At 48.7% G+C, this 22,795-nt stretch overlaps 2 protein-coding genes across 6 annotated transcripts in view; both read left to right on the plus strand.

Annotated features, from left to right (window-relative positions):
- The window catches only part of SLC12A8 (solute carrier family 12 member 8), a 48,521-nt gene extending 47,223 nt beyond the window's left edge, over positions 1–1,298 (plus strand). For 4 of the 5 annotated variants that reach the window (XM_068195333.1, XM_068195330.1, XM_068195331.1 and 1 more), the window contains 2 exons: positions 677–737; positions 1,108–1,298. In XM_068195333.1, coding sequence (XP_068051434.1) covers positions 677–737; positions 1,108–1,273 — 227 coding nt within the window. In that variant the 3' untranslated portion in view covers positions 1,274–1,298. The remainder of the gene's footprint in view (positions 1–676; positions 738–1,107) is intronic. The other variant, XM_068195334.1, reaches the window with a different exon arrangement.
- Positions 1,299–10,100: 8,802 nt separating this feature from the next.
- HEG1 (heart development protein with EGF like domains 1) overlaps positions 10,101–22,795 on the plus strand; it is a 51,764-nt gene continuing 39,069 nt past the window's right edge. The window contains exon 1 of the mRNA XM_068195336.1: positions 10,101–10,597. Coding sequence (XP_068051437.1) covers positions 10,414–10,597 — 184 coding nt within the window. The 5' untranslated portion in view covers positions 10,101–10,413. The remainder of the gene's footprint in view (positions 10,598–22,795) is intronic.

Genomic DNA, 22,795 nt, shown 5'->3' on the forward strand with positions numbered 1-22,795 from the left:
GGCTAGATGAAGACCTTGGGAGCAGAAATGCCCTGTGGCTGACACATCCCTTCTCTCTCTTCCTCCCCAGCAGCCTAAGCCAAATCCAGCAGGTGCTGACAGGGCTTGGTTCTCCCTGTCCCTCACCCTAAACTTCTCCTGCTGCCTTTGCTTCCAGCTCTGGCACTCCCCTGCCCTTGCAGGGATGCAGTGCAGGAAACTAACTCTACTGAGAAATCAGAAAAGAAATCAGTGTTGGTGTAATAAGCTAAGCCAGCTCTCTGTGGGGTCAGACAAGAGGAGTTGAATGGTGAGACCACGGCCACCCTGGCTGAGGTTGGCTGAATGGCTCCTCCTGTCTCCCCATATCTGCAGTGGGGATTTTTGCAGTCCAGGGAGTGAAAGGTACTGTGGTGGGTGTCTGTGCTTTGCTCAGGCTTTACTGGGGTTTAACAAGCTGTCGGGCTGGGAACGCATATCTGTTCTCCATAGGAAATTTGGGTTCATACCTGGACAGTTGTTTAAAAGCCACAGCATGTAGGAAGACTGCAGGAATGTTTTCACTATTACAAAATCCTTGGGTACTGCAGGCTAATAACAAGCATGCTGATTTGAGATTTTATGCAAAAATTCAGTGGTGTAATGCTATTATGAGAGAATTAGCAGCATACTGACTTCTTGTGCCTTTTCTCCATAGGAGCAGCAGCAAATTTCAGTTTCTTTGGCTGGATTAAGTCGGTTTTGATCACTTCATGCAGGTTGGTACCAGTCACTTGGCAGTGACCAACCCACTACTCGTTGTTCCCATGACCCACTAATGAGCATAGAGAGGGCTGGAAGAATTGACTTGCTTATTACCTTAAGCAGTCTTTCTACCCCTTCTTGCATACTCAGAATTATTCTTGCCTAATTGTAAAAAGGGCTGTTTGCTACCATTAGCCACATTTTTTTTTTTTTTTGTGCCTTCTAAGAAAAATGCTTTCAGGTTAACTCTGTGCCTCGAAGGGGCACCGAGAAGGATTTTGCCTCTTCTGGAATCCCCCTGCCTAGCTTGCACAGCCAAGAGCATGGCTGGTAATGGATAACAAAAAAGGGGTGATGAAGGCACCTCTGCTTCTCTGTTTGCAGGAGAAGACCAACTCCCAAGGAGCAGATTGTGGTGACCCCATCCTTTGCAACAGTTGGCATGGAGACCAGGCAGCTCACCGAGGAGAATGCAGACTTCGCCTCACGGGACCGCTATCACCAGTCCTCGCTCATCAGCAGAGAGGAATTTGGGAGCCAGTTCCAGTGAAGGACACACACACACAAAAAATCAATCCATTACTTCAAAAAGCATTTAGAAGTGCTAATGGCTGCCACGGGTGCCTTTTGAAATACTTGAATATACGCACAAAGGATGTGAATAGCTATTTATGTATTTGAGGCTTGTTTGTTTGTGCAAACTACAACATTACTGGGCTTCAAACCTTACCCAAACTGAGGGGAAAAAATGGAAATGAAAGGGCCAGTCCAGGGAAGCGGTGAGTTACTGAAGACAGTATAACCCTTTTAAGGAATTCGATTATAAACCCTATTGAGTTCTAAAAACGGTTGCTGCTCTAAAAGCTTACAACACCCCATTTCAGATGTCCTCTGGGAGACTGGGGACACTCTGCCTGGGAGCAGTGACGTTGACAGCAGGAGCTGGTGCCCCACTCGCAGCTGTGCCACCGATGGATGCGACCTTCCAGGTCAATTCACTTCTCCTCTAGGCATGAATTTCCCTGCTTGTAATACAGTAATTTTCTACCTCAGCATTTCAATTACCAAGGTCTTAGAAAGTATTTTAAGACATTAGACAATAGGCCAGAATCAGTGGCAAATATGAGAAGATTTTGAAGTATATTCACAACTGAAATCGCACATTTAAATGCAGTAATGCAGGATAATGACCTCTTCTGTAAAACTGTGAAATTATGTCTTAGAAGTTTTCAAAGTTATTTCCCACATCCTTTCTGATGTGAGAGTTGGGACCTGATGAAATAGCTGGGCCCACTTAGAGCATCTCCTGGTTGAAGGGACAGATGACTCAGAATTGCTTTAGCAAAATAAGTTTACTCCCAGCACCACACATCAGTTCTGACATTATGAGGAGGGGAAATCACTGCCTTTCACTTTGTTTCATCTCTGATAATTTCAGCCTTTAGATTATTTATTTCTCCTTCTGTGCAATAAAAGCCTGAGACACAGGAACTCTTCTCCATCCATTCTGTGGGCACGCTCAATGCCTTTGAGCACCATTCCACTTGCCAGTGCCCTGGCATTACTGGGTGGGGTGGGTCCCATCCCATGGCCTGGCCAGCTGCAGCTTTGTCTCTTCCAGTTTTCTTACAGAGGGAGGCACAAGAGGCTTTCTGCTGACATGGAGAAAAGAGCCACCTTGGTGCACTGCAGAAAGCGTATTAATTTTTCAAGGTTGCAGGTCTTTGACTAAGTGCTTTTAACCTTAATTATCTCAATAGAGGCAAGAGGAAAGTTGTGTTTGTGTGACCCGCTGTGACCCACCTCAAATTAGTCACTCAGTGTTGGAAACACCTTTCCAGGATTCCTTCCTGCCTGCCTCTTGCTGTTCGTTTCCAAAGAATCTGAATCTGCTGTGTGGATTTGGGGCCCATGTTGAAACTTCTCCTGGGGCCAGTGGCTCCAGAGAGCCCTCCCTGTGCTTGTAGCATCCTTAACCTTGGCAGACACCCCTGTTGTGCAAACTTCAAACACTCCTTGGTGCTGCCCCACTGCTGGCCAGCTGCTTGGTGCTGTGTTACAGTTTCATACCTGACCATAATGCCATTACTGTAAAATCTTGTATTTCACAAAGTCCGCTCACATTCATGGTCCCTTTCCTCCTGAGTCAAGGATTGCTCAGCGCCACATTTCTCTGTAACTTGAACAAAATAAAACCCCAGAGCATGGCATGAAGAGATTAATAGGCATTAATTCCTAGGTAGCTTCTTTTTTGGCCGCTAAACAATTTAATTCCCTTCTTAAAATAAGACATGATGTAGGAGATCCAGAGAGGGAGGGTGGGGAAGGTCCTTGGCTGTGTATCTTGGTCGCTGAGGAGCTGAACTGGTTGAAACCAGATAATTTGATGGAGAGTGTTTGCCTCTTCAACACTGTGGCCCATGCTTGTCCCCAAAACTGGGATGTCATGGGCCCTTGGTCCCCCTTGGTCTAGCAGTACTAGGAGGAGGTCCCACAGCTTTGCTTTCAGCTAGGTGTGCAGCAGCTGTCCCCTTCTCCTGCCACCACTGTCCAGCAGCCCTTTGCACCTGAGCGTCCTCTGGAAACATTCTAGTTGTGTTTGTGTGCTGGTCAAGCCTTTGCTGGCTTCCAGGGAAAGGCACCGTGCTGTGCCATGCAGGGGCCTGGGGAGTGGACATCTGGAGGGCTCTGGGATGCAGGGATGGGGTGTGCCTTGGTATGTCTGGAGAAAGGCAGTGGCGGTCCAGGCATCAGCGCTGGATGGCTCTTGCTGCTCTTGAGCCCTGGCAGTGGAGGGAATGCTCTGCAGAGCACACTGCTCCAGGGGGTTCTGGTCTTTGGGCTCCACGTGCTGCTGCTGGAGAAACTCTCCCACCTCCTTCACTGATGCCTCCACCACCACAGCAGGAAGCAGCTCCTTCCATCACCTGGTAAGTACAGGCACCTGCTCCTTCTCTTGTAGCTGCAGGGAGAAATGCATCACACAATCCTTGCTCCATTACAGGTTAAGAGCACAACAACCTTCCTGGGTAATGCTTGGAAAGGGACATGCTGATCTTCCCTGGAGCAGTAGCTCTGGTGTGGTTAATGGTAAGAGTGGCAAGAAGCCTTGTTTTAGCACCAGTAATCCTGCAGTTTGGGGGGCACTGGAGACCCCATGAGACACTACAGGAACACAGGGCTTTGCAAGTCAAGGAAACTTTTCCAGCAGGAAAGAAAGAAAGCAAGCAGTTGTACAGCTAAAGATTATGGTGTCACTTCAAAAATGGTTGTAGCTTTGGTAGCACTCTAAAAAAAATGGGTGAAATTAGATGGGCAGGAATTTATCATCTTGACATTTAGTGGCTGAAGGGAAGAAATGTGGGTGGGGACTGCTCCTGTGAGTGGTAATGTACTGCTTTCATCCCCTGAGAGCCCAGCTGAGCCTCCACATGCTGGGAATTTCATGAAGCATCAGGTTCCCTGAAGGTGAGTTTGGGGCCCAGATCTGAGCATCAGATGCCTCATTGTATATCAAGGTTGCAGCTTGGCTAATGTAATTATGGAAAGGCCTTAATGTTTTTTAAGCCATGTGAGTTTTTTTATCATCTATAATTATTTTCCTTTTGGTTTGAAATTCGATATTTTTAGTTATTCTTATTATTACTATTATTATGCAAGAAATTAATATGTTCCGCAATGGGTCAAGGTGTGAAAACATTGGTTTTTGAGAGAGATGCGGATAATGGCTCACGGTTTGGTTCCTTTTGAAGGCTCCAGCTGTAAATTGGTGGCTCTACTTTTGATGGTTTCCTTTGCAGAGCACACAAGCACAGAAGGCGGTTGGGGATAAATATTTTATTACTTGCCTTGCAGCACTGCCTGGAAGCTCATGCTGCATTTATGATCCCTTAGCACTAAGTGGGTCCAGAAATTGGAATTTTATGCCTCAAAAAACTTCCAGCACAAATAGTCAGGACTAAGAATGGGCAGAAGAAAAGTGAAGCTTTGTTGTGATATTGGCATTAAGAGATGAGTTTCTCAGTTGGTATAAATTGTCATCCACCTGGATCTGTGTCCCATTAGGAGTCTGCACAGGGAGAATCAAGCTCATTAAATCCATATCTTACGTCAAACTTGTCTTTTTTTTTTTTTTCACCCTCCTCTTGTCTTCTCTTGATCAGCCTTGAGTTTCCTTCAATGGTTATTGCTGTGTATGGTGGCCAAAATATCACACACCTGCCGTGGTCACGTCTTCACAGCAGATAGTTGTGACCACAGTGTTGAAGCAGCAAAGAAGGGTGACAATATGAAATGATGCTTGTGTGCATGGCTGAATTAAGGCACAGGGGGCTTTCTGTGCCTTATGAATTGGTTTGCTCTCACCTATGTGGCTCTGATTTAGATTCAGGCAGAGTTTCTTAAACAGCATCATACTTAACACCTGCGAGGTCAGAAGAGATTTGCTGAAGCACAAGAGCCAGCCTAGGATTAACATTTAGGTTAGTGGGAAATGGAAGTTATTTGAATTACTGCCGTTGCCTGGTGAATTTTAGAGAAGGTAATTACAAGGATAAAAGAGAGAAGATTTTGTAGACAACCTATAAATTCGTTAGCTCTGTATGAAAGTGGAATAGAACGCACTTGTTATGTTCTGCAGTGGTGTCTTGCTGCAACCCAGATTTGGCACAGCATCCCTTAAACCTGAGACAAGGTGAGACCTCAGCGGTAACAGCCTTAAAAGCTACGGATGAGAGGCTCTAGCGGCAAACTGCAGGCTAAAAATAAATCACTTTAAAGCCCATACGGCACAGGAGAGGCTCCTTTCCTCTCTGCCTTCTGCTCTTCGTGGCTTTTTTCACATGATTTTTATGCTCATATCCCCCAATACCTAGGATTTGCCCTCCTTATGCAAGAGCAAACAGAACCATGGGTGCTCCCAGAAACTTAGAGATAGAGGAGCACACCTGTAACTTTATTGGATTCAAGTGTCCCTTCTAAATTTCACTGGGGGCTTCTTTCCAGATTTAAGGGCACTGCTCTGAAGTGTTTAGCTCAGCTCCAGAATATCTGGGTGTGCTCCAAACCAGAGCTGGCTGAAAAACATTGTGAAAGAAATAAATAAGAAATTTAGAATTGCTGCTTCTCAGATAGATTTGGATGGCTGATTTATTTTTTCCCCCTCAGAAAATATGGGATTTTTTTTCCAATGACAGGATTGAAAATGCGACATCATTTCAAGTTGTGCATTTTTCTGTGAGGGATGAAGAGGGATCACAAGACCCGTACCCATCCTGACCTCCAAATGTCAAATAACTGGAACAAGCTGCTTCCAGTGGAGGTACAAGGCAAGCAGTTTTTGTTAAATCAATAAAATACCATCACCCCCAAAATTTCAAGAATAATGGTCACGTATTAAGTGCCTTTTGGATGATTGGTATCCTTTAATGGATGGCTTGTGGCATCAAGAGGAGATGAGAAAGTAATTAATTACTCAGTTAGGAACTATTTGTCCACTTTGGAAACTCAGGGCTTTTAATAACAAATTCCAGGAGGAGAAAATATTCACTTTGTACCTTAATTCATCATCAGCTTAAAACTTGTCTGAGGTTTATGAGCCTGATCCAAGTTTTGGACAGATCTGGGATGAGTTTCAAGGGAGCTGCAGGAGTTTCATGACATGGGCTGTGCCGCGGAAGGCTCCTATGGAACCAGAGGGAAGGGACTGGTCACTGTAATCCTCACAAAGTGCTACAGAGATGCCTCTTCTGTAGACACGCTTGTGGTTTTTGGGATTTCAGACCAAAACAATGTAGAAACCAGCAAATTTTGGCACATGTCTCTAGCCCCTCAATCTGGAAAATGGAAATCAAGGTGAAATAAAAACACACTCTGTTTTTCCTCCCCCAAAACAAGGTGATGGGCAGGTTTCAATTAATCAATATCAATCATGTTTTATGATTTGTTAGAGGCTTCCTGTGTTGATGAGGTTGTTTGTTTGTTTTTAACTCCTTTGCTGTGTGTGCAATGTGCTGCTTGCTTTCAGATGGAAGCGTTAAATGTGTTCTGTACATAATTTGGGGAGGCGTTTGAGGTCACAGCCTCTTTCAGGAGGATGCTGTGGCATTACATGACATCAGGCTTTGCCTGGCCCACCTAGCTCCTCAGACATGATTTCATGCATTTAAATCTCCTATTACAAGGAGGGTATGGAGCAGCCCTCGGCCTGGAGCTGCCCTGGAAGCAGCATCAGCAGGATGCAGCAGCGGAGCGTGCGGCTGTGCCATGGGGATAAACAACTCCAGCACCGCGGGGGGAAAAAGCCAAGTGCCGGTGGCTTTCACTGAGAGCTTGTGCTCCACACAGCCACCTCCATCCTGCTGCAGTTCTTCCTTCTCCCACCACTGAAGCTTCTTTCCCAGCCCCCAAGGAGGGTGTCAAACTCATCACATGGGTGGCAGAGTTGATATCCCCTCCACACTGCCCTCCGCAGCTCCAATGGGTAAAAGAGTATTTTTTAAATAAAAACCAACAAAGTGAGTTTTTTTTCTCTGTTGTTTACACATGGCTGTTGAAACTGGAGCTCAAAAATATCAGTCATAAATTGACTCCTTATATTCCTTACAAAACCCTGAAGGTAGGAATAAAAAATAAGATGGCAGGAAGACATAGTAGCTTTAAATTTACAGGCACTAAACCTTGACAAATCAGACACCTATGGGGGAAGGGACTTCATTTGGGAAGTCTGAAACTGCCTGAATATCAGTGTTTCCTTTCCAGGTGCTTGTAAATAATGTGCTGCTCATGGAGCCATGATGGAGAGAGCAGAGAGATTATTTTCTGATGGTAAGTAAGTATTGGTTTAGGCCCACGGATTCACATCTGTGGGGCCTTTGCTGGGGCTGGTGAAGGCAGCTTACCGCTGCCATGGGCTTCAGAGGCTGCAATGGCATTCCTGTGCCACCTGTACTAAGCTCTGCCAGGATGTGGCTCATCCAAGGGCAGCATGGGGCCCCGTGGCCAGCGTTTCCTGCTGCTGGCTCTGCACTCAGGCACACGGTCCTCATGGTCACCCCTGTCATGGCCACAAGTGCCCTGTCTGGTTCAGGAATGCAGCAGGTCAGGCAGCTTTAATGGCAGCTTTTGGGAGGACATCAGCTACCCCCTTCCCGCACAGCCAGAGGGGGTTAATTCAGCCTTCCCTGCTTTCCTAGCTAGTGGCACTGCAGGGTGGGCTGTGCCGTGGGGGCACCACGGGGGAATGGTGAGACGGAGCCATTCCATACCGACATGGGTTGTTCCTGCAGTAGTCTTTGTTTTGCATTTGCCTGTGTCTGCTATGGCTCTCCATGGGCCTGTTGAGTGAAACAGTAGGAAGAATTTATTGAGACCCTTTGGAAAAGCATTTGATACTGTGCTTCCTGCTTGTTGGATTTACAGCTTGGAAGGATGCAGCAAGAGTGGGGAGCTGCTGTGTGGCTTAGATGTAGGGAAGTCTCTTGGAAAAGGCAGAGAAAAGGGTGTGAGCTCTGCACTCAGTATTAGGGCCCTCAGGCATGAGAGCGAGCGGATGGGAGAGCATACATTTCATGTCAGGGTTAAGTTTGGCTTTCATTTGCCTCCTGCAGCCCTGAGGATGCATCCTTGAGAGGATCCGAGAGGTTTCTGTGGTCCTGCTGCCTTACCTGTATGGCACAGTTAAAAGTGTCAGATTTGCTGGTTGGCAAGTGTTTCTTTCCAGGGACTAACAAAACTTTCTAAAGAATCATATTTATTACTTACTATCTTAGGAATTGATAGCATGGAGTCCTGTATATCATGTATAAAGATATCCCCAAGTGTTTGAGCTGCTGCATTGCACTACCTGTGCCATCTCCCAAAGTATCAAAATACTTCAGAGCTCTTCCCCTGAGCTCTAGCTGTGTATTGGTCTTTCTGTCTTATCGAGACAGCAGCTTTGTTTTGCACAACTATTCCATACAGAATGTGTAAATACCTGGACACAATGAAGAAGCCTAAAAATGCCCCTTGTAGATCAGGCACTTTGGTGTTGCCTGTGTCTTCTGGGTCACTCCGTTTGCCAGGACTGGGGTGCTTACTTGCATGACTAAAGCATAATCATGATTAGTTTGTGCTTCATGTCCAAAACTGACCAGGCTTGACTTGGTCCTTGGGTTTAGCCAAATTTGAAGCAAGAAGATGGCAAAAGCTGTAGGGAGTAGACCAGAGCATGGATTGATAGAGGGATGCCTCAGAGGGTCGCCTTTCCCAGGGCTTTCATCCATGATTATTCAAGTAGCAGAATGAGGATTTCTGAGTGTGCTTCATGGTGAAGTAGTGTGGGAAGGTGCGGGAAAAAACATTCGCACGTGGAGAGAAAAGCCCAGGAGCAGAGGAGAGCGAGCTCTGTCGGGGTAAAGCCAAGGTCAATATGCGTGCTGGTGTGGGCTCATCAGTGCCACCTCTTGGGTGGAAAGAGGCTTCCAGCAGAGTTTGTGTACGTCAGCCACCGACTTCTGCTTTTGGTGAAGAGCAAACCAGGCAGCGGGGGGCTGTGGAGCAGCCCCCGGGCTTGCTGGAGGCTGCAGCCGTCCGGACGTGGTGAGTTGTCACCAGTCACCCTCCCCTTCGGGTTCTGCTTGGCTTGTGGAAATCAAGTCTGATTCTGAAGCAGCTCGAGGAAAAGTGCAGAGCCCAGGAGAGACTCGGGGGGAGAGGCTGGCCAGGACGGGTTTGTGTTCCCCGCAGAGGGAGAGCTCAGGGGGACCCTAAACGTGCGCATCGGGATGCCGGCAGCCCCGGCAAAGCCCAACCCACTGCTCTGCGGCGCGCTCTCTCCTAGAACTAGGAGCATGAAATTATGAAGGGGAATTTCAGAACAATGAAGGGAAATCCTTTGCCTCCCGTACAGCCCGGCCTGGGAAATTCACCACTGCCAGAAGCTGTACCCTCAAACGCTGCTGCTGGCGTTTGAAAGGGAGTCACCTTTATAACCAAGAAAACAGCTGAAGTTATTTGTCGAGGACTCGATTTCGATGGAATCTAAGTTCGGGGCTATGCAGCGCGGGAGGGGGGTGACCCGGCCGTGCCCGGGTGCCGCTGCGCGGGGCGCGGGCCCTGCGCGCTGCCCGCACTGAACCGCGGCTCCGAACCGCGGCACCCCCGCCACGGCCGCGGCGGTGGGCAGCGGGGTCATGCTCGCCCGGCGCGCCCGGGAGATGCAGCAGGAAAAATAAAGTAGAAGTGAAAAGAAGCGTTATTATTATTATTATTACTACTACTAATACTCCTACTGATGCCGCAGCCGGCCGGGTGAGGGAGCGGGCGGCCCGACGGCTGCGCGGGGCGGGAGGGGGCGGCCGCTGGGGGCCGGGCCGGGCCGGGGTGGGGGGGGCCGTGGGGAGTCGGGCCATGCCGAGCCGAGCCGAGCCGCGGCTGGGTGATGTCAGGCTCGAGGAGGAGCCTCCGCCGCCTGCCCTTTTACTTTCGGGCGCCGGCACTTGGCCGCAGGCTGCTGCCGCTGCTGGCCGGGCCCCCCCCTCACCCCTTCCGCTATGGGCACCTCGCACTTTTAAGGCGCCGCCCCGAGGGGGGGGCACGGGGAATTCATTAAAAATCGCTATTTACGTGGTTATTCATTGCCCCGCTCCGGGTATGTGAACAACCACCCCCCTGCTCCCCCCGCCTCCCCGTCCATCCACCCCCAGCGCCATGCCGGCAGCCTGCACCCTGCTGCTGCTGCTGGGCTTGGGGCTGGTCCCGGTCCCACCGGCCGGGTCGCTGCCCCTCGCTTCCCCACGGCGTCTTCCTCCACCTCCCCCTCCTCCTCCTCCGTCCCGAAACCGTCTCGGCCGCCCTTCCTCGCTTCCCGCCGCGGGACACGCCGGCAGCCCGGGTGAGTGCCCCGCGATGGGGATGGGGATGGGGATAAGGGTAGGGACGGGATTTCGGCCCGGCAGCGGAGAGTGCGCGGGGTCCGCATCGTGCGGGTCTCTCGTGGCGTGGGACCCCGCGCTCTCCCCACAGCATCGCGACTGTGGGCTGCTGAGCATCCCCACATCATCCAGAGCTGATTCAGCTGAGAAGTGTAACACTCCCCCCTCCCCCGATTCCTTTCCCCTTTTAACCTTGCCCAGCTCATCGTCCTACAGACAACTGCTTCGGTGGGTGAAGGTTTGGGATGGGAAGGTGTAAACACGTTGTAGCTGTGTGGACTGACTGGAAGGCGAGCAGTGGAAACTTCACCGAGGAACTTGAGAAAGGTTTTGGGGGGCACCAGGAGTACTGTCCATATGTGTCTACCCATCCAGGTGGGAAACTGGGGGCTCCTGTAGATGGTTTTCAGGGTCTGGGTTGCCTCCTGCTTGTCTCCAGAAATGCTCTCATCTCACCTCAGGTACTGACCCCTATCAGGTGTGGGGACAGATGCTATCAGCTCTCTATAAATACCCTCTTTTTCTGCGTTGCCTACAGACTGTCAGATTAGTCACGTATAAAGTCAAATTTTTCCTTGCACGCCACATCTACGGTGCTATTATCACAAGCAGTGCCTAGTTTCGTGCTTTACGGATTGTGCTGAATTTGGTTTCAGCACAGGATAAACCTTATTTTTCCCAGAACAAGCAGGGATGTTTCAAGTGTCATTCAGTAAACTGGCTCACTTACTCACCAAAGAAAGCACATAGCTCTAAGGATGACTAATGCTCAATGAGTTTGGAAAGCACTGAGTGTCTGCAGGTGGTATAAGGAATCCAATATGTCAAATTAATCCTGTGTAGGTTTTAAGTGGGTTTTAGGATTCATTGCCTGCCTGAGCTGGACTGTCAAATTTTATCTTTTAATTTCTGATGTGGAGAAAATATCATGCTTTGGAACTTGGGGTTAAGTTTAGTTGCATGGAGCTGTAAAATTTCAGGAAATGTGACAAAACTACATTTATAACATTTTAGTTTTCTTTGCAAACCCAAGGCATGCCTTTGTAGGATGTATCCACACTAGACCAGTGTATAGCTAGGGATATCAGCTGGAATGTATCCTGCAGTGGATTAGAAAGCTCCTAACTAGCTGTGCTTGTGAGAGCAGCTTTGTGACTAGGATACTGCATGGAAATGAAGGAGATTTGGGTCTGTTCCTAGCTCAGCTACTTCTTTGTGCCACTCCAAGTATCGGTTTGCCCTTCAAACTGGGAGAGAATAATGCTGTCTTACCTGCTACCAACCTTGTGAAGATAAAATCTGCAACTTGCCAGCAAACTGCTCACCTATTATTTGATGAAAGCTGTGCAAATTCCTCAGTGGACAGAAAAAAATATGTAATTTCATCTCAGCTTTCAGTCTGGCATCTTTTCCTGTGACCTTGATGACTCCTGAGAGTCAGTAGAGGAATGCATTTCCTTTGTTAAGAATCTGAAAAGCTCGAACTATCTGTCCACATGCTGGAAAAGCCATTTGTCAGGCCACCAGTGCCTGGCTGGCCGGCTCAGCAGTGAAGGCTTTGCTCCGTGCAGCCAGTGCTCAGCAGCTACAGGTGCTTGTGAATTATGTCAGCCACAGCCAGAAGGAGCAGGGCATGCAGTGAAGGAGTGATAAATAGCCCAGCAGTAGCTCGCTCCCCAGCAAATGGCATCATGAATTACACTGGGTCCTGACAGCTGCGATTCACTCGCTGTTAGCTCCAGCTCTGTGCCCGTCACTCAAGGGAATTGTCTGGTGTTACAGGAGCAGGCTGGGGGGATCTCCTGAATCACCCTCAGGTTGAGTTCCAGACTCCTGAGAAATCTCTGGTTGTGTCACCACTGCTCCTGCCCCTCGGAGACATTTCCCACCTTTGAAAACACTTCCTTGAAGTGGGGGGACCATTTCTTGTGAACCCATCACCCTGGCACTACCAGGAAATGAAGATTACATCTCCCTTTGCAACAGTCTGAGGCTGGGTGGCAAAAGCCCTTTCTCAGGCAGGGCTTAGTGAGCAGATGGTGAGGCAGTGGGTGTAGAAATGGGGCTTTTGAGTCTCTCACAAAGCATGGGGCAAGGCAGCGGGGCGGGAGCAGGGCTGCCCTCGCAGCCTCACTGCCTTCCCGGCTGGCTTGTGCCTCAGCCTGCATCTGCCACCCCCCCTGCCAGACCCTCTGTGGGCTTGTCTGCTGAGAGATGAGGACAGATGGCTTTAGCCTGTGTTTATAATACAGTCTGAACCTAAGGAGAGCAACACAGGAGAAAAACAAATTGGTGAAGTAGGAAGCAAGAAAGCTGGTGACAGTAAAGTTAAAGCATTATCAAATCTCTTCTGGCAGCTAGTTCACATGGGCACTGAGTGAGCTGAAGGGCACTGTCTGCCACCAGCCTGGGTCAGGTCAGGGTTTGCTTACAAGCTCTGTCCTCCTGCAGGTCTTGGTATTTCAGGTTTCCCATCTGTGAAATGGGAATAATTCCAGTGACTCCAGAGGGACAGCAGAGGTAACACTGAGCCCCTGACAAAGTCACTATGACTGGGGTCTCCCTGTTCCTGCCAGGTCCCTTTTCCTGCTACTTCTACCCACACAGATGCCCCGCCACGGTGCCCAGCACAGCAAGGAGCCGCTGGCAATGGGCTTTCAGCTGATCTGCTTTTCTGCCATCTGTGTCTGTCCTTCTGTCCCTGCTCCCTCTCTCCCGTGGCAGGTGCCACCTTTCTGTGTGGCTTCTCTGGTGGGAGCCCTGGCAATGAGGTGTGAAATTGCCGGAGAAGGAACCAGCTTTAGTCACAGCAGAGATTTACGCTGGCTGCTGGGAGAAACTTTCCAAAACTCTTAGAAGGGGTAAACAGTCTGCATTTATTGATGTATATTTTTAACTTTCTGTCTGAAACTTTCTGTGTGAGGAAGAAGCAAAGTTGGGAGCGAGGGAAGAAGATGCTGAGGATGTTTGTTTGCACAAAGGTATGGTGTTGCCTCCAAACCCGCCTCACATTTTGCAGTATGTATTTTGTGGCTCCTGGGGGCAGAAACCCAGCTCTCTCTGCAGCCACACTGATGCAGAGAGGTGTAAGATGCTGCTCTCTACTTTGATGCAGTTTCAGATGAGTGTGGGTGGTGCAGGAAGGATGCTTCCTCCCCCTGAGGTGCAGGGACAAGGAAGGATTGCCTCCCGTGCCTCTGCATCACTATCAAAAGGCTGCGGGGTTTTCCTGTCTTGGGCATCTTTGCTGCTCCTCTGTGAGCTCTAAGTGGATTTGGTTGGTGGGCTGTGAACATGAACTCCCCGGGGTTGTATGAATTCAGCTCTGCTCCTTTGGGGTACACAATTTAAAGCAAAAAAAAAGAACGGAGAATGAAGGAAAGGCATTTCAGAAACAGAGGAAGATTGGAGATCAGCTTTCCTGCCTATTCCCCATCTGAAGCCCTGGAAGGTAGCAGGGGTCATCCACTGAGCAGCTGGGTTTGCATCAATTTGTAGAATATCACTTTATGTGATATTTAAGTGCTAAATGAGTAGTCTGAGAGATAAGTGTGTGACCTGGCTGGCAGGGAGCACACAGTGATGAGTATTGATTGACACCGTCCTGCGCAGTAACCGTGCGTGCAAAGATGTGAGCAGGCAGTGGGTAAGGGGAGAGCGGCCCATTACTGGGCTCCCCACAAAGTCTGATTTCCCAGTCCCAAACCACCAGTGCCAGCCTGTGCCCATTCAGCAGGTGTTGGCAGCATGTTCTAGTCCAGCAGGCACCATCACTTTGGAGGGATAATTTAACTTCCTTCATGTTTTTCTCGTGGCTGGGGGGACGACGGAGATGGGCTGTTGCTGCCACATTCTCAGGGGCCGGTGCCAGCCTTGCTGGTGCATAGGTCCATTCCTCAGCAAATATTCTTTTCAGTATCAGAAGTTGCAGATACTGATCTGTTTAGAGGAGTGTGGAGTTTCTGGGACATCTTGTTTCCTTCACCTGCTCTTACAGTTACCAGTTTTTGGGCTGCCAGTCAGAAACTCTCCATGACTGAACTGTCAAGCTGTTGTGCGTGCTCCACCCTCCCTCCATTCTCCCCATCCTGCTCATCTGCAGGGAGCATGTCAGAGCTGCTGAGACCGACTCCATGGCCATCACATCTCTCAGAGGTGGCAGAGGATTTTGCTCATTTAACAGAGGGGTTATGAGGTTAGAAAGGCTCTTAGTGATGGTGGTCATAGTGAAAATGAATGGATGCATGCTGCTGACCATCCCTGTTCACCCAAAATGCAAAATGTGAAACTTTGTAGCATCAGTCTGGTTGTGTTGGTTTTAATGAAGCATTCATCCATGCTAACAAAATAACCCCAACAGAATACAGAACTATTTCAAATAACAAGCTGATCAAGCCAATAAAACCTGTAAGTACAGCAATAGTGGTTCAGTGCTGTGATGCAGAGATTAAGGCACCACCGACGTCCACAGCACTTCTGGAGTTGCTGCCAGAGGAACCTCCTGGCTGGTGCTGTGGGTTCCCCATCCATGGGAGCTGTGTGCCATTTCCAAAATAAGGATAGCTACAGAGTGGCAAGGTTCAGCTGTGGCTGAGCCTGCTGACTTTTTGCAGCACAGAAATACTGTCTTTCTGCCTTTCTCTGTGCCATTCCAGCCACCTGGGGTGCTCCAGGCAGGGCTGCAACCCCTGAAATACCCCCAGAGAAATAGTCTGGAGCTGGATAGATTGTAGATAGTGCAAACCCTCTGAATTCTGGCTTTCCTTCCTCATGTAGTTTCAGAAGGGTTTCTCTGGTATGGAGGGGTGAGGAGTCTGAGGGTGTCAGGATATTTCTAGGCAGACAAACAGCACTGCTGAAACCTGGGCTGATCCTCTCAGATGTGCACAGAGCTCCTCTGGAAAGAGGCAGGGCCAGATCCTGGCACCTGCTCTGGTATCTCTCTGCTGTTGAAATGGTGCAAAGCAGCACTGGGGCAGTTTGACCAGCTGGAGTGTCAGAAGGTGCTCCAAGCGAATCAAAGGTTGGTAGTTGGGAATATTCCCTTGAAAATGCTCAATACAAAATCCATAGTCTGTAGGTTGTGAGCAAGCTTGTCATGAGGGCTGAATACCCAACCACAGGTCCTGTTATTTACATTCAATTGAAGATGTAGGTCATACAATAGGTTTTTTCTCTTTCCTGAATGGCTGAACACAGAAGGCAGAATCCAATTTTCAGTGGCAGCAGAGCCGATTACAAATTCAAATTGTTATTTCTTTGAGCAGTTTTTGCAACATTTGCATTGTAATTTGCTGTTTCTGTAAATATGAGACGTTCATTTGCTGGGATATTCATCCAGAGGAGATGTAAGAGGGCTACAAGCACAGGCGTGGTGTAAGAATGAAGTCTGTGGGTTCCTCTCGGGAGGAAATGGCTTTGTCACATCTGGCACCTCTTCTCTCTCACCATTTTCTGCATACATGCAGCTGATGTGTGTGCACCCATCACCATATATTTTTAAATGCCCAGCTGTTATATATATAACATCCTGCTGCTTCAGCAAGGGGCACAATTCATGCAGAGTCTGCGTTCATCCTTTCAGGCTGAAATCATTCGCATCTGAGGACAAGGAGAGAATTTTCCCACCCAAAAGGGAAATGATGTTGCATTACTGAGCAACCAGCCCAAGTAATAATATAATCTTAGAAAAATGCAGATCCCTTGAGTAAAGGAAGCTCTGTAAACTTCAGCTCCTCCAAGCTGTTAGTGTAGCTGTTGCCTGTGCTGTAGTAATGCTGCTGTCAGACCTGGTTTACTGAAGTGTTCTGGAGAGAACAGGGGAAAAAGGGGATAGGAACCAGCTCCTATATAAAATGAGAACCTCTTGTAGGATCTAAGTACTGTGAGGTATGTAATACAGATTTTAGGACCTTTTATCCCTTATTTGCTGTTAATTTGTTTTTTGTCTCATCTGGGTGCTGGAGAGGGTGATGGCCACTCATGGTCATGAAGACTTGAAGAAGGGACAGGCAGAGCCAGGCTGAGCACAGGGATCAGCTGGAGGGAGGTAAAATGATGCAAGGTTTTCACTCACTAGGCTCAGAAGCCTGTGGTTTGTTCTCTTCTGCTTGCCACAGGATGTGTGGCACTAGTGTGTGCTGTGCCTTATCTTGGGCTCTGTGGGTACTGAGTGTGTGCAGGTCCCAGGGCCAGGGCATGGACTGAGCCATGGGGATCCCCCTTGGTCTGGGTGCAGCAGCTCCCCAGGCTGCACAGTCGCTGGAGCCTTCTCTTCTAAAGTGCTGGTCTTCACAAAACCTGTAGGAACCTGCTGTCTTAGAGGTCTCTGCCTTCCAGGCTAGTTTGTTTTAATGTATGAGAAAAAACAAAGCTGTCTCAGGAGCTTCATCCCTTTGGAAACCAGTATGAAATGCATGAGATATAAAAATATCATTTAAAAAGTGCCTGACATGCATAAACAGGGTGTAATAACCCACAAACTGTTGCTGCTTCCCCCATCCCTCCGTGGCTTTGGAAGGAATTAGTTCCAGTTGCCTGTCCTCTGTGCAGGCAGGGCTGTTGAGGAGGGTTATATCTTCTTTTGCATCTGCTGTGCCCTTGACTTGGAGTCATTTGATAAATAGGTTTGCAGTTGGTTACTTAAGCATCTCCCAAGCTGCAGTCAGCATCTCAGCTGTGGGCGAGGGAGCAGTGCTGCCAAAAGTCAGGATCTGTGTCAAGAGCCTCCTAAGATTTGGCTGTCTTTCTTTAAAACCCCAACTCCTGGAGTTGTCATTACAGGAGAATCACTTAGAGGGGTAGAAAAAGAGCATCTGGCTGTTGAGGTGGTAGATAAAAAAGCCTGGAAACTATTAGCTGCAAAGCTAGGGAGTCACAGAGGAAGCCCAGGTTGGGTTTATTTAAAAATACCACTAGCTCAAAGCTGGTCTCCAGAAGCTTTTGTGTCCAGACAGAAGGGTTGTTTCAGACACCCCTGCTTGGCAGGGCTCTGCCACATTTGCAGGAGAAGTGCAACCCTCTGCACTGTCCGGCTTGGCTAGGGGAAGAGAGGGAACACAGCAGGAATGCCGAGGGCAAACCCAGTTGTTTTCTGTCCAGCTGTTTGAATACTTTGTGCAAGCACCTTGACCTTGGTGGATTGACTCTCCACTGAGAAAAACAAGCTCCATCTGCCTTGTCACTCTTTGCATGGCCATGGAGCTGGGAGGACTTTTAAAACAGCTTCTGCAGCATTCTGACTGAGCTCTGGCTGAGGGTGATCATGTCACTTGCACTGTCACCAAATGCTGCAGGTCCTTCCTTTTGCCTTACACTGTGGACACCCCATCTTGGGCTTCCAATCTGGTGCTTGGAAAACGTCCTCTGGAAGTGCCATGACCTTTGCAGTTCTTTTGCCAAGGCAAACATGGAGATGTTTGAGGGACCTTTTACACAGTGGTTTGATGGCAACAAGGCTCTTGGCACTGAAGTTTGGGAGAAAATAACCTTTTCTTTTTAACTCTGAGATGAAGTCAGTGCGGATGGAGTGAGGAGGAGTTTTAAGTGGTTGATAGAAAGGCATGCAGACTGTGCACAAAGGGTTAAGTCAGCAGGGTTAGCTGCTTTCCTAGGGGTGCAGCCCAGGCTGCGTTTCCCAGAAGACATCGAGCTGCACACGCATATTTAGGGCGTTTTTCGCAGCATTTTTCAGCACCCTGTGATGGCAGAGGTTTTGAAGGCTGTTACGCGATCAGTCTGACCTCTCGCCTCTATAACCAGGCAGGCACTGTGGTAATTTCTGCTACCAGAACCACCCTTAGATTCCTGTGACATCTCCAGAGCATGGAAGAAACCCTGTGCAGGCATTTTGGGCTGATGGACAGGCTTCTTTGGTTACTGGTAGCAAAGGTGGGCTCTCTTTTTCCTTGAAGAGAATGCTAAAAGACACTTCTGCATCTGGAGTGACAAGAGGAATTTCGATCTATGGAGCACAATTATTCACGTCACTGCTTGTTAGGATGCTGGTGTTAACACCCTTCCTCTTGTGGAAAATCTCTTAAGCCCTGAGGACTGATGTGAAACGTCACGCTCTGGTGAACTTTGCTGAAGCAGGGATGAATCACACTAAGTTTGGCTTCAATATATTGTCCAAAAGATAACTTCTCTGGTAGCCTAGGAGGAGGGTACTGCTGCCCACCCGCCCAGGGTGTCAGGATCTATTTTGGGGGAAGGACAGCACTTTCTGGAGTATGCATAAACTGGGGGGTTGATGTGGGAGTTTGGATATCTGAGGGTTTTTCATTTGGCTTTGGATTTGAGTGCTCTATAAAAGAAAAGGCAGGTCTGTAAAAGATCTCAAGACATTTCCCAAGGGATCTCGATATATTTCCTCCCTATCTTCTGGGATCACCCAGAATGGTAGATAAATATACCACTTTTTTTTTAAAGGAGAAGGGTTTCACTGCATCTCTGAATAACCGTCCTGCTACATCCACGCCGCTATCGGTAAGAAAACACTTTCTTATCAGAGAAACTGTAGCAGCTGGTAGTTAAACCTTCTGCAAAGAAATATCCCAGACAAATGTTTGCCAGGTTAGACCCGGCATTGCTTGTAAGATCTCACAAACTGACAAGGTAATTTAGCAGTTTGGGGATGAAATGCAAAAGGTAACCCTGTCTATTGAACTCATTTCTCTCCTGTGATGGGAATGATTTCCAGGAGTGGAAGCATCCGCGGACCAACTGCGCATGATTAGAGTTCCTTGTCAATTGGAATCAAGGACCCTGATTGTGGAGCATAATGCTGCTCTTGTAATTCAGCCTTTATCTTTGTGCTGGAGCTGGGTATAATTGTATCTGTGTCTGGAGGGACAAGGAGAAGGGTTTCTGTGGCTGCTGCTCACAAAGGCATCTTTAGAAACCTCCTCATCCCTGGTACAAGCTTGGTAGGGTTTAAATGAAAATACCCCTGAGTAGCTTTAGATATTTGAACAGTCATCATTGTTTGATTCAGATTTGGTTACAGGACTAACATCTAAATGTTAATTCTTTTTAGGACATTATCAGCTCTTTCAGCAAATGCAGAATGGGGATGCAGTATTAGACCGTCAGCCAACCCTGCAGATAAAGGCCCTTTGAAAGGATGTTTCTTAGGAGGGAAACATAATCAGAGAATGCAGAAAATCATGAAGACAGTCTCTTCCTAGAAACAGGTAGCAAATATGATGCATGAAGAAAGCTAAATGAACCAGGAGGCTTTAAAATTGGAGAATGGGAGAAACAGCAATTTTGTGGCCTCTGAGGACAGTCCCCAGCATGCAGTCAGAGATCCTCATCATCCTGTCCTGCAAAGTGCTGGTACACCTGGAGATTGTAGGGCGTTGGATAAGCTGTGTCACACGCTGGGTTAAGAAGACTGAAGTTGGTGGTCACTTGATGGCATGGACATGCCAAGGCAGTTGATGTGTGGTGGCTCTGTGCTGGGTAATCTGTGTCTTTGTGTGGGCAGGTGGGTTTGGGGCACAGATTTCTGTCCTCTCAGTCTTCTGCGCTGCCTTGCTCACCACCCCATGCCTGTATGCATCGAGGTAAGATGTGACCTGACCACGTCTCCCTCTGAGTCCTCAGTGACAGCTCACAGGGTGACAGCCCAGCCCTGCCCTTCTCCAGCACCCATTCCCACTGCTGGCCACATTTGAAAGAAGGTGTCCATTTTTCAACCTCCCTGAAACATGTGCAGACAGGCACTGGAAGTGGTAAATCCCTTCCCCCGTTCTCAGAAAGGAAACGTGTGGCTGCAGAGGCAGTGGCGGGTGTCAGGCAGGACCTCTGTTCCAGCTGCCCCCCGGCAGTGCTGCTCCTCTGCTTGCCAGTGGTGACCGGTCTGCCAGTGCCAGCGGGGAAAGACCTGGCTCATCCCCTGGAAGAAGGAGGCCCGGCGCCATCCTGAGCGCTGCCACCGCTGCTTCCGGCGGCAGATCGGCGCGGTGTCATCTAGGAAATGCGATTTAGATCATCATCCTTTCGCAGCAGATGGGGGAAGGGAGGTGGGGGCCCTTATCTCTTCTGGGGATTCATTTCTCTTTAAGCTGCTTTATTTTTTTTGCCTGTTTGCCTTTTTCTCCATCCCTTCACAAGTCTCACTGCCCCTTGCTAAAGGGTAGGAGCCATGAGAGCATCCATGGTTCTCACTGCCATGACATCATGCCCTGCATCCTACCTTCAGCTGGGTGTCAGGCTTGGGCTACCTTAAGTTTTCCCCTGGGATGGGGTTGCATTTTGCTGGTCTACATGGAGGGAAGAATCTACTGAGCCTTATATTGCGTCTACCACTCGGCAGTCTGATGATTTTCCTGCATCCAAGAGGGCTCCTTATCCTTCTCATCCCCACAATGTCCTTGAGAAGTTGCTCAATTCCCAGGCTGGTCATCATCCGTGGAGTGACTGCCAGCCAGCAAAGCTCTTTGGTATGTGCTTAATGTTAAGCACGGGGAATAGTTCCCTGGGGAGCTCTTCTTAAGTACATTGCTGGAGTGAGGCTCTGGTCAAGACACCTGGACCAAAGCCCACCTGCATCAGTGGTTGGCCCCCAGGGACTCATGGCAGCCCCTGGCTGCTCCCAGCCTCTCCTCTCAGCATTGCAGCACCTTTTTTCTACTCCTTCCTCCATCCTCCCAATATTTATTGTCCCTTCCTTGGTGTGGGAAGCAGGTCCTGGGCTCAGACCATTTTGGAGCAGGGACTTGTGGTTTTCTTTACAGAGTGGGATGTGAAAACACAATCTTGTTTTCACCTGGGTCTGCAAAAGGCTGAGTCCTCAGCCCCTGGGGCATATGTCTTTTGCCACACATCTGCTTTGTCCTACTTGGCATCACTTTTTGATAGGCATTGAGGTTTTGTGCAGAAAAATCTGTGTTTCTGCCCATAGTCCTTATGGTTTTAAGTAAAAACCCAGGTAATTACAAAGTCTAATAGTTTGGGTGTTTCTTTGCCCTGCAAGATCTGTTTAAGTCAAATACAAGTCACTGAACTTATATTGGGAGTAAATAAGCTTCATGGAACAGCTTTAGTTATCATGAGGTCACATAGAATGAGCTAATGCTCCCTTCTGGCCCGGAAATTAGACTTTTCAGACAGCAAAATTTCATCCTGCAGGTTCTAAGCCTTTAGCACCTTTCCTTACAGGGAGCCCAAGCCCCAGGTCTGTGCAGTGCTCAGCCCCTCGTAGAGATGCTCACCCCTTATCACCAAAACCCAGCCCTGCTTGGGGGCAGGTTTCTTAGACTGCCAGTTTCAATGCCAGCAGCTGCTGGGGGTGAAAGCCATCCGGTGGATTGTGATGCCCAGCTGACAGGCAAGGTGCAAGGAATCTCTCCACAGCACAGAGAACACGCTGCCCTGGAAATATTGACCCCTGTGAGTTTTTCACAAGTTGCAAACCTTGCAGACAAATTCCAGGTTTCTGGAAGTATTTGTACGAGAGGTCTGGAGAAAAAGCCATGTTAGAAATGAAGTTGTGTGCTTGCAGAAGCTGACAGCAGCATGGTCCTGCTCCCTCCAGCCTCACCAGCCTGTTTCTTTCCACTTCACCAGCACTGTACACACCACCATGGATTTTTCTCTTTTTTTCCCCTCATCTTTTTTGCAGCCAGGATGTTTTTTCTTGCCTTTTTATTGTTCCAGTGACCTAGCAACTCCACTTTGCTGGAGTCCTGCCAGGAGACTTCCTCCTCAAGCCGTCTGATAGTCTCCAGCAGCACTGCCCTCGGATGGGAGCAGGAGTTAAAATGACACCAGGCTGGGTCCCTGTGTGACTTTTGCTCTGGCCTCATGAGTGCTGGTGAGGGCAACGTTGCCTTCCCAACTAGAAGAGCTTGCAGGGGGCTTTAAAAACCTCAGAAAAAGGAAGGAGAAGCAATGTGTGGGTGATATTTTCTGTAATATTTCTGCAGGACATTATAGAAAAGACTGGGGGGCTTTAGGAATGAACTTGCTGATGCTGGGATTTAGCATTTGGGATCTATGGTGCAGGCAGGGTTGCTGGGGACATTTCAGCATTGCAGGGTTGCGGGAAAGGGGGTGGGGAGGAGGTGTGAGTGCTCAGAGAGCTGTGCAGTTAGGGAGATTTATTTTGGCTTGGTTTTACTGATGTTTACTAAAAACAGTAGAAAAGAAAT

The sequence above is a fragment of the Anomalospiza imberbis genome, chromosome 7 (genome assembly GCF_031753505.1).
Source record: "Anomalospiza imberbis isolate Cuckoo-Finch-1a 21T00152 chromosome 7, ASM3175350v1, whole genome shotgun sequence".
Lineage (NCBI taxonomy): Eukaryota > Metazoa > Chordata > Aves > Passeriformes > Viduidae > Anomalospiza > Anomalospiza imberbis.